Here is a 12273-nt window from a genome sequence, read left to right as displayed (position 1 = left end):
TGGACTGGGGTTGACAATTGTAAACAATTTTACAACACCAAGTTATAGTCCAGCAATTTTATTTTAAATTCACAAGCTTTCGGAGGCTTCCTCCTTCCTCAGGTAAATGTTTACCTGAGGAAGGAGGAAGCCTCCGAAAGCTTGTGAATTTAAAATAAAATTGCTGGACTATAACTTGGTGTTGTAAAATTGTTTACAAAGATTGGTGGCATTGTAAGCAGTGTAGATGAAAACATAAAATTACAAAGCGATATTGATAGAGTAGGTGAATGGGCAAAACTGTGGCAAATGGAATTCAATGTAGACAAGTGTGAGGTCATCCACTTTGGATCAAAAAAGGATAGAACAGGGTACTTTCTAAATGGTAAAAAGTTAAAAACAGTGGATATCCAAAGGGACTTAGGGGTTCAGGTACATAGATCATTGAAGTGTCATGAACAGGTGCAGAAAATAATCAAGAAGGCTAATGGAATGCTGGCCTTTTTATCTAGAGGACTAGAGTACAAGGGAGCAGAAGTTATGCTGCAGCTATACAAAACTCTGGTTAGAACGCACCTTGAGTACGGTGAGCAGTTCTGGGCACCGCACCTTCGGAAGGACATATTGGTCTTGGAGGGAGTGCAGCGTAGGTTTACTAGAATGATATCCGGACTTCAAGGGTTAAGTTACGAGGAGAGATTATACAAATTGGGATTGTATTCTCTGGAGTTTCGAAGGTTAAGGGGTGATCTGATCGAACATATTAAGGGGAAAGGATAGGGTGGATAGAGAGAAACTATTTCTGCAGGTTGGGGATTCTAGGAGTAGGGGGCACAGTCTAAAAATTAGAGCCAGACCTTTCAGGAGCGAGATTAGAAAACATTTCTATGTACAAAGGGTGGTAGAAGTTTGGAACTCTCTTCCGCAAATGGCAATTGATACTAGCTCAATTACTAAATTTAAATCTGAGATAGATAGCTTTTTGGCAATCAAAGGTATTAAGGGATATGGAGTTAGATCAAAGATCAGCCATGATCTTATCAAATGGCGGAGCAGGCACGAGGGGCTGAATGGCCTACTCCTGTTCCTATTCTCCAATAGCAAACACCCAGCAATTTGTTTGTAAGCACAATTAAATTTACAACAATAAACATAAGTATTTCGTAAACTAGTGTGGGCTCTATTTAACTGTAGTATGCACTATAGATCAATACTTCAAGAGTGATACTTAAAAATGCAAACAGAAACAAGCATCTTTTCAAATGCTGTACATTGTAAAATAAACTGATAGCAGATTTCTTTCTTATACTAGAAAGACTTTTAGTGTTACGGATATCATCAATAATCAAAACAGTGCAATACATTGAACAGCAAATGGAGGGTTATGTTAGATACCAAGTTGCTTGTCCCTTTCCCACAGTATCAACAGCTGTGAACGGAAAATCAAAAATTCATAATCCAGTCTACTCAATTCCAATATTTACATTGCTTAATTTAAAATTATTGGATAATTCAATTTTTAGTTCAAAAATGACTGAATAATCAGGATTAGATTGTATATAAACATATATGAACATGATCCAGTCTCAGAGTTTAGCAGATGAGCAAGCTATTTGTGCTTCCCTAGAAGTTTACCATGTTATCTGTACATATTGATCCAATAATTGGATTGTAATCCACTACCAGTCATCAGTGTAATCTGTACATTTATTCTGAAATGTTTACTTTTTTGTTAAAATAAAACTTGCTCTTTGGATTCATTTTAAATGGGATCCTTTTCATACTATTCATCAACAATCAACATAGGAAAACATCCCAAGATGCTTCACAGGAACGTAATCGGACAAAAATTGACACCAAGACACAGAAGGACAAATTACGATGGGTGGCCAAATAGCTTGGTTAAAAAAGTAGGTTTTAAGGAGTGTCTTAACGGAGGAGAGGTGGACATGCGGAACAGTTCAGAGAGGGAATTCCAGAGTTTCGGACCTATACAGCTGAAGGCATGGCCGCCAGTGGTGGAGAGGAAGTAGGGGATGGCCAGAGTTGAAGGAATGCAGAGTTCTCTGAGGGTTGTAGTGCTGAAGGAGGTTAGAGATAGGGAGGAGCGAGGCCATGGAAGGATTTGAACATGAGGATGAGAATTTTAATATTGAGGCGTTGGTGGACCCGGAGCCAATGTAGGTCAGCGAACACAGGGGTGAAGGGTAAGTGGGACTCGGTGCGGGTTAGGATATAGGCAGTCGAGCTTTTGATGAGCTCAAGTTTATGGAGAGTGGAAGATGAGGGGCTGGCCAGGAGAGCATTGGAAAAGTCGACTCTGAAGGTAACAAAAGCACGGATGAGGGTTTGAGCAGCAGATAAACTGAGGCAGGGGCAGAGATGGGTGATGTTACAGAGGTGGAAGTAGGCGGTCTTTGTGATGGAGAAGATATGGGGTCGGAAGCTCAGCTCAGGATCAAATAGGACGCCAAGGTTGCAAACAGTTTGGTTCCTTCTCAGACAGTGGCCAAGGAGGGGGATGGAATCGTTGACGAGGGAACGGAGTTTGTGATGGGGACTGCAGGCAATGCTTCGATCTTCCCAATGTCTAATTGGAGGAAAATGCGAATTACTCAGGAATGGATGTCAGACAAGCAGTCTGACAACACAGAGGCAGTGGAGGGGTCGAGAGAGGCAGTGGTGAGGAAGAGCTGGGTGTCGTCAGCATACACATGGAACCTGACGTCATGACTTTGGATGACGTCGCCCAGGGCAGCATTTAGATGAGAAATAGGAGGGGCCCAAAGATAGATCCTTGGGGGACTCAAGAGGTAACAGTGCAGAGGTGGGAAAAGAAGCCATTGCAGGAAATTCTCTGGCTACAATTGGACAGGTAAGTGTGGAACCAGGCGAGGGCAGTCCCACTCAGCTGGACAATGCAAGAGAGGCATTTGAGGAGGATGGTGCGGTAAAACGTGTTAAAGCCTGCAGAGAGATCGAGAAGAATGAGGTGGGATAGTGCACCATGCTCACAGTTAGAGAAGATGTCATTTGTGACTTTGATTAGTGCCGTTTCAATGCTATGCAGGGGCGGAAACCTGACTGAAGAGGTTTGAAGATGGAGATGTGGGAAAGATGGTCACAGATTTGGGAGGCGGCAACACATTCAAGGACCTGAGAGGAAAGGAAGATTGGAGATGGGCAGTAGTTTGCAAGCATGGAGGAGTCGAGTGGGATTTAAGAGGAAGGGGGTAGTGACGGCAGATTTAAAAGGAAGGGGAACAATATCTGAAGAGAGGGAACCATTTACATTGGTTTAGAGTAGGAAGAAAGACATTACCATGAGTTTTGCACATTGGAAAAACTGTCTGTGCTAGAAACCTATTCAGAACACATCTTTAGACAATGAAATTACTAAATTGTTCAAGAAAAGCTTGAATATGATGAGAGGCTATCTACAATTTTTCAATATCATACCTTAGAAAATAAATTATGGATACTGTAGATCTTGATACAGAAGCCACAATATTAAGGATGCAAGTGAACAGGCCATGTCACAGTGATAGTATGATAGCACAAAAACAATGGTTACAAATCATTACTATTACAGTTGATTTGTCAGATTAAGTTTAAGCTGAAATAATACTTAAATTTAATGCTTGGGCAAAGGACACATAGATGAATATATTGGCAGAGAGAAACTCAATCAAACAAAGAAATTTATGCATCAAGGAGACATGATTGGCAGCAAAGCAGTGAGCTCTGGGGATTTAGAAAGATACCACTCTAGCAGCAGTGCCAAAGTTCTAAAGATTTTGAAATGCTCAAAATGTTGCAGCAGAAACCAATAAAGAGGTCTACTGCACATTCATTGCATCACTGATCATATATGATGCGGCAGCATGAAATCAAAAGCCAACACTGAAAGGAGAGTTCAAAGTGTTTTAAATGAGCTGTCTACACAAGATTCTTGGTACTATAAGATGATAGAATCAAAAATAAAAGGATACTGCAATAACTTGAAACAGGGGACATTATGTAGACATGTTTTACGAACATACGAAAATGACAGACAGGAAAAGACCAGCTAGTCCAAGAATCTTGCCCTAGACTCATGATGCCAGGGGCATCATGACTGGACACTTCCCAACACCACCCCCCACTGCCATGTAATCCCCTGTGAGAGACAAAAGAAAACAGGAAAAAATCCCAGAGCCAATAATGAAAAATAAACTCTGGAAAATTCTCCTCCGGCCCCCTCAGGCGATCGAAACCAGTCCAGGTCACATTGACCACGCGTATGTTAACTGTTAATCCAATTACCTTCTATATGATGCGATATCTGCCCCAGCCAAGCACCTAACACCTAGCCTATTCTTACTTTTGCGTAGTTTAAATGCATGTCCCTAGTCTTCCCCAATCTGTGAAACTGAAATAATCTATCAATAGGCACACAATCCAGTCCTTTCACTACTTTATATACCTATATCAGGTCGCCTCCAAGTCTACTCTGCTCTAAAGTAAATAGACCCAGCTCTTTAAACTAAGGTTCTTTACGCGAAGATTCATTCTCGTAACTCTCCTCTGAATCTTTTCCAAGGCCACTATATCACCCACCATGTGGGGGGACCAAAATTGGGCGCAGTACTCCAGATGCGGCCTAACCAACGACCTGTATAATGACAGAATGGTGTCCGACTAAATGGTTCTATTAATACAACCCATACCCTGTTTGCTTTGGCTACAGTTTCTCTGCATTGGTGGTGAATTCTCAGTGATTTGTGCACAGTAACACTTAGGTCCTTTTTCTCTCTCAACTCCTTTCAGCATCATTCCCTGTAAATGATAAGTCCACAAAAAGCAGGACAAATCCAATCCGGCCAATTACCGCCCCATCAGTCTACTCTCAATCATCAGCAAAGTGATGGAAGGTGTCGTTGACAGTGCCATCAAGCGGCACTTACTCACCAATGCTCAGTTTGGGTTCCGCCAGGACCACTTGGCTACAGACCTTATTACAGCCTTGGTCCAACCATGGACAAAACAGCTGAATTCCAGAGGTGAGGTGAGAGTGATTGCCCTTGAGTGTGGCACCAAGGAGCCCTAGTAAAATTGAAGTCAATGGGAATCAGGAGGAAAACTCACCAGTGGCTGGAGTCATACCTAGCACAAAGGAAGATGGTAGTGGTTGTTGGAGGCCAAATATCTCAGCCCCAGGACATTGCTGCAGGAGTTCCTCAGGGCAGTGTCCTAGGCCCAACCATCTTCAGCTGCTTCATCAATGACCTTCCCTCCATCATAAGGTCAGAAATGGGGATGTTCGCTGATGACTGCACAGTGTTCAGTTCCATTCGCAACCCCTCAAATAATGAAGCAGTCCGAGCCCGCATGCAGCAAGACCTGGACAACATCCAGGCTTGGGCTTATAAGTGGCAAGTAACATTCGCGCCAGACAAGTGCCAGGCAATGACCATCTCCAACAAGAGAGAGTCTAACCACCTCCCCTTGACATTCAACGGCATTACCATCGCCGAATTCCCCACCATCAACATCCTGGGGGTCACCATTGACCAGAAACTTAACTGGACCAGCCATATAAATACTGTAACTACGAGAGCAGGTCAGAGGCTGGGTATTCTGCGGCGAGTGACTCACCTCCTGACTCCCCAAAGCCTTTCCACCATTTACAAGGCACAAGTCAGGAGTGTGATGGAATACTCTCCACTTGCTTGGATGAGTGCAGCTCCAACAACACTCAAGAAGCTCGACACCATCCAAGATAAAGCAGCCCGCTTGATTGGCACCCCATCCACCACCGCAAACATTCACTCCCTTCACCACCGGTGCACTGTGGCTGCAGTGTGTACCATCCACAGGATGCACTGCAGCAACTCGCCAAGGCTTCTTCGACAGCACCTCCCAAACCCGCGACCTCTACCACCTAGAAGGACAAGAGCAGCAGGCACATGGGAACAACACCACCTGCACGTTCCCCTCCAAGTCACACACCATCCCGACTTGGAAATATATCGCCGTTCCTTCATTGTCGCTGGGTCAAAATCCTGGCACTCCCTTCCTAACAGCACTGTGGGAGAACCGTCACCACACGGACTGCAGCGGTTCAAGAAGGCGGCTCACCACCACCTTCTCGAGGGCAATTAGGGATGGGCAATAAATGCTGGCCTCGCCAGCAACGCCCACATCCCGTGAACGAATAAAAAAAAATGATAAGTGTTGGTCCTACCAACATGCATGACACCAGATTTATCTAGTTTAAATGCCATTTGCTATTGTTTGGCCCATTCCCCTAGCGCATCTAAATCTCTTTGCATTAGATTGTACTCTTCTGTCTTACTCCTGCACAAATTTTAGTATCATCTGCAAACATACTGACCACACCCCCAACACCACTGTCCATGTCATTAATAAAAACAGTGAACAGTAGCGGGCCTAACACCGATACCTGGGAGACACCACTAGTAACCTGGCTGATCCACAACCGTTGACTACAACTTTTCGGCTGCGGGATTGGAGCCAATTCCTAATCCAGCGTATCAAATTCCCATTGATACCACAAGATTCTATCTTGTGAAGTCACCTAGTGTGAGATACCTTGTCAAAGGCTTTCTGAAAGTCCAGGTAGACAATGTGAACCGGATTACCCTCATCCACTAACCTTCAAAAAAAACCTCAAAAGTATACTTCAGGCTTTTCTAGAAGTATTTCTAATGGCCTCAACTCTTTTCCGTGATCAAAAAAGGCATCTCTTAGGATCCCAATGATGGATGTCAGGCTGATGGGCCCATAGTTTCCTGGCTCTGATTTGTCCCTTTTTTTGCAAATCAGTACTATATGAGCTACCTTCCAATCTAAAGGAACTATCCCTGATTCTATTGAGGATAGCTTTTTCTGTTGCTGAAGCAATAAATAAAATACAAATAACCAGATTATTTCAATTTGCTCAGTAGTCACACTAAGTTACATAGGAATTGTCTATGGTAAATATTAACAAACCTTTGGGAGCTGGTGGAGAAAAGAAACGATTTTGACTGTGAAAGACACCTCGTCCTCCTCTATTTCCAGAAAATCCACCTCGAGGAGCTTTCTGAGGTCCTTTATTTGTCCTTTTTGCTGGGGGTGGGCCAGAGGAGGGAACATCTTTGCATTCTGCTGCTACAAAATCGTCCACATGCATTGAGGGTGGTCTGCTTGTATTTTGCTTCCGTTGCCGAAATATATCATGAGGTCTACAATTTGACCCAAATCCCCCTCTGCCTCGTCCTCGGGGAGGCGGCACTATATGGGCTCGTTTAGCAGGCTCTATATATTCAGATTTTCCACTAAAATAAAATTCAGAAATAGATAACAGAAAATTTAAAAATGACTCTACCATCACTTATAAATGCAAATAAAACTTACCTTGAATTTTACAGAAAAAGTATACTTCAGTTATATTTTTCATAAAATGACTATATTCGAAGTTGAGGTTAAGATAATTAATATAAAGTTCTGTAATAGAATGATTTCCATAATCAACCTCATCCTTTAGAACTTCCCCCTATGGACCTGCATCTACTGGATAAACCTTCATTTTAGATCAAATTATAACTTTAAAAATAAACTTTTATATATTTTTCATCTGAAAGCACAAGGTAAGGAATATTAGTATTGGGAATAGATTGCATTTAGATTTTAATCACCTAGTGGCCATTTCAGCCTCAGTCAACTGCGAAAAAAAAAGCCCTTTCGACTCTCCTTTCAAACCTACTACTGTTCCAGTCAGACATTTCCGTTTCCCACACCAAACAATATGAGGCTTCTCTAACAAACTGTCATAAGTAGCAAGTTTGAGACAATATGGCCCACCCCCATTAGAAACTCTGTTGTGACTGCTCAAATTCATTTTACATAGGACCTTTACACTTACAGCCAAAAAAGCAATCAGATCTTCATATTCCCAGAAGGACAGGAAGCCAGGAAAAGGTGGAGGGGTAGCTCTGTTAATTAAGGATGACATGAGCACAATAAAGAGAAATGACCTTATCAGGAAAGATACATTCCAGTGAGAAAGAAAGACTCTAGAGGAAGGATGTACCATCTATGGTTAACTAAGGACATTAAAGATAGTATCAAATTGAAAGAAAAAGCATACAATTCCGCGAAGATTAGTGGTAGGTCAGAAGATTGGACAGAATATAAAAAACATCAAAGAGTGACTAAAACAATAATAAGGAGGGAGAAATTAGAGTACGAGAGAAAGCTAGCTAGAAATATAAAAAGATAGTAAGAGTTTCTACAGGTATTTAAAGAGTAAGTAAAGTGAGCGTTGGTCCTCGAGAGATGAGTTTGGGGAATTAATAATGGAGAATAAGGAAATGGCAGATGAATTGAACAGATATTTTGCGTTCGTCTTCACTGTAGAGGATACAAATAACATGCCAGAAATAATTGTGAATCAAGAGGTGTAAGGAAGGGAGAAACTTAAAACATTTACCATCACCAGAGAAAGGGTTCTGAAAAAAATATTAGAACTAAAAGCTGACAAGTCCCCACGTCCTGTCGGACTTCATCCTAGGGCCTTAAAAGAAGTGGCTGCAGAGATAGTAGATGCATTGGTATTAATTTTCCAAAATTCCCTAGATTCTGGAAGGGTCCCTTCAGATTGGAAAATAGCGAATGTAACTCCTCTATTCAAGAAAGGAGGGAGATAGAAAAGCAGGAAACTACAAGTCAGTTATCTTAACATCTGTCATAGGGAAAATGCTAGAATCTATTATTAAGGAGGTTATAGCAGGGCACTTAGAAAATCTCAATGCAATCAGGCAGAGTCAACATGGCTTTGTGAAAGGGAAATCATGTTTGACTAATTTATTAGAGTTCTTTGAGGAAATAACAAGCAACATGGATAAAGGGGATCCTGTGGATGTGGTGTACTTGGATTTCCAGCAGGCTTTTGACAAGTTGCCAAATCAAAGGTTACTACACAAAATAAGAGCTCACGGTGTAGGGGGTAACATATTAGCATGGATAAAGGATTGGTTTGCTAACAGGAAAGAGAGAGTAGGCATAAATGGGTCATTTTCAGGTTGGCAAGATGTAATGAGTGGAGTGCCACAGGGATCAGTGCTTGGGCCTCAACTATTTATAATCTACATTAATGACTTGGATGAAGGGACTGAATGTATGGTTGCTAAATTTGCGGATGACACAAAGGTAGGTAGGAAAGTAAGTTGTGAAGAGGACATAAGGAGTCTGCAAAGGGATATAGATAGGTTAAGTGAGTGGGCAAAAATTTGGCAGATGGAGTATAATGTGGGAAAATGTGAAGTTGTCCACTTTGGCACGGGGAATAGAAAAGCAGTATATTATTTAAATGGAGAGAGATTGCAGAACTCTGACGTACAGAGGGATCTGGGTGTCCTCGTACATGAATCACAAAAAGTTAGTATGCAGGTACAGCAAGTGATTAGGAAGGCAAATGGAATGTTGTCATTTATAGCAAGGGGAATGGAATATAAAAGTAGAGATGTTTTGCCACAGTTGTACAGGGCATTGGTGAGATATCTAGAATACTGTGTGCAGATTTGGTCTCCTTATTTAAGAAAGGACATAATTGCTTTGGAGGCGATTCAGAGAAGGTTCACTCGACCGATGAGGGGGTTATCTTATGAGGAAAGATCGGACAAGTTGGGCCAGTATACACTGGAGTTTAGAAGAATGAGAGGTGATCTTATTGAAACATATAAGATCCTGAGGGGACTAGAAGGGGTAGATGCTGAGAGGATGTTTCCCCTTGTGGGAGAAACTAGAACTAGGGGCCACAGTTTAAAAATAAGGGGTCTCCCATTTAACAAGATGAGGAGAAATTTTTTTCTCTGAGGGTTGTGAGTCTGTGGAACTCCCTTCCCCAGAGAGCGGTGGAGGCAGGGTCATTGAATATTTTTAAGGCTGAGTTAGATAGATTCCTGATTAACAAGGGAGGCATAGGTTATAGTAGGTAGATGGGAAAGTAGGGTTGAGGTCACAATCAGATCAGCCATCATCTTATCAAATGGCAGAGCAGGCTCGAGGGGCCAAAAAGTCTATTCATGCTCTTAATTCGTATGTTTGTATCACTGTTGATTGCCTTTAAACTCAGGTTTCAAGTGAAAGAGCACCGCTTTTGGTATAAGTATGTTATGGATTACACTGGTCTGATTTTAATCCAACTAACTGATCCCTGAAGTACAACTTCCTTTAACCCTTTCCTTCTACCCGGTTCTTGCAACCATGTAACTAAGAGAATAGGCTCACAGACCCCTTCTAACGCTGCCTTGAATTGGCCCTAGAATTTATGCAATTACGGCTAAGTGACAAAATCGCCTTTAATTTTTTTTACTCCCTCTGTGGGGAAATCCCAAGATAATTAAAAGAAAGGATGAGACTACTTCAAGGTGAAAGGAGCCATCTTGTACTTGAGATCGCGAGCAGTGATGCGTAAAAATCTCACATCAGCGGTTACAGAGGATGCCGAAAGTGGGATGGTAGGAATACCTGAGGGAGATGTGGAAGAACCAGTACTGGAGATAAATATTTGGAAGGAATGTGCATTTAAAAAGGCATTAGTCTCAAAAGAAGAAAAGTCATCTGACCCAGATGGTATGCATCTCAGAATCCCAGGAGGTTGAGAAGGAGAAGGTGGACGTACTAATCTTTAAATCTTTGGAAATTAGAATTGTGCCGAAGGACTGCAGGGTGGCATGGAGGAAGAATGCAGGAAAATATAGACAGGCTAAAAGAAAGGGCAGGCAGTGAAAGATGCAGTTTAATGCATAGAAATGTGAAGTCATTCACTTTAGGGAAAAGAACAATGAAAGGAAGTATACCCTAAATGGCAAGATTCTCAACAGAGGGTAGAACAGAAAGATCTACAGGTACAGATACAAAGATCTTTAAAGGTGCCAATGCAGGTTTAAAAGTCCATAAAAAAGGCAAATGGGATTCTGGGTTATACATGAGCCGTAGAATAAAAGCAAGGAAGTGATGTTGACTTTGTATAAGACATCAGTTGCACTACAGGTGAAGTACTGCATGCTGTTCTGGGCCATAGAAAATGTACAGCAAAGACTCACTAAACTAACAACAAGAATAAGCAGCAATAGTCATGAAGAAAGATTTGAAAAACTGAGACGACTTTGTCATGCACAGGGATGGCCAAGGGGGAATTAAATTATGAAAGGTTCCCCAGATCATGAAAAGTTTTTGAAAGGTAGTCAAAGATGGTTTCTGCTGGTTGGCAGATCAGCAACAGGAGGACATAGAATCAGAATTATCACTAGAACAACAAAGAGAAAAGTTAGAAAAGAAATGTTTCCACAAAGGTTATTAGAACATGGAATGCTTTACCACAAGTGGCTATTGAGCCAAAGAATAACACAAATTAAAATGGAACTGGTTAAGTGTTGTAAAGGAAGATTAAAAATGGTTAAATGGAAAGGACAGGGAAACAGGATTAGAATAGATAGTTCCAGTTGATGACCTAGCATTGGCACAGGGTTCCTCCTGTGCAGTCTGTCTTTGACACTATGAAATCTCTGGCCTCCTTGCAGCTGAGATGACAACTAAGCACATTCTCAGTCGCCTTATCTAGAGGAAGTTAGGAAGAGAGGAAGGGGAAGAATTGAACGAAAGAAAGAGCCATAGTTCCCACTCCCAACTGATAACCAGTGACCCTTGCTGGAAAGGCTGTTGGGCTCGACTGTGAAATTGTTGCTCGGTTTAGACAGGATTGAGCTCAACTGACATCCTCATGGTCAAATAGCCTTCCAACATACATCGTTCAGGCTCACCGCAATTTGGGAAAGGTACTAGAGTGCTGTCGGCACACATGGAACAATTCCACAGTGTGGTCAATGCCTCCAAGAAAATGGGGGAGGGGGGAGATGGGGAGACACAGTGTAAACATAAAAAAGGAGATTGCTTGAATATATTGGTTTGGATTAGGAATAAAACATTTAAAATTAGAGCCAGTTATTTTTTCATGATGCAGTGAAGGAGGGCCTGAAGTTTAAATGGGCAAAGATTTTCTTTAGATTGAACAAGAAATGTAAACAGGTGAATGAAGGTACTCTTTAGCACAAATATTCTTCCAGCACCTGCACAGATGTTTTCTACAAAAGCATTCAAGTGTTTTGTGCTACATTTCCCTCTAATGTGTTTCTTTTTCCTATTCAGTAATAGCACCTGAGGTCAAAACCCTAAATATCAACTTCAAGTGGCATTGCTCTAGAATGTTAATAGCAGTTGATTGCAAGGTACATAACAGCAGTTGAA

The 12273-nt window shown here is 41.8% G+C and overlaps 1 protein-coding gene across 3 annotated transcripts in view; it reads right to left on the bottom strand.

Moving 5' to 3' along the window:
* The window catches only part of virma (vir like m6A methyltransferase associated), a 133538-nt gene that overhangs the window by 10029 nt on the left and 111236 nt on the right, over positions 1–12273 (bottom strand). For all 3 annotated transcript variants that reach the window (XM_067979251.1, XM_067979253.1, XM_067979252.1), the window contains exon 22: positions 6976–7301. In XM_067979251.1, the coding sequence (XP_067835352.1) occupies positions 6976–7301 (326 nt within the window). The remainder of the gene's footprint in view (positions 1–6975; positions 7302–12273) is intronic.

Source organism: Heptranchias perlo, chromosome 3, assembly GCF_035084215.1.
Source record: "Heptranchias perlo isolate sHepPer1 chromosome 3, sHepPer1.hap1, whole genome shotgun sequence".
Taxonomy (NCBI): domain Eukaryota; kingdom Metazoa; phylum Chordata; class Chondrichthyes; order Hexanchiformes; family Hexanchidae; genus Heptranchias; species Heptranchias perlo.
This window is presented reverse-complemented; position numbering and strand designations above follow the sequence as displayed.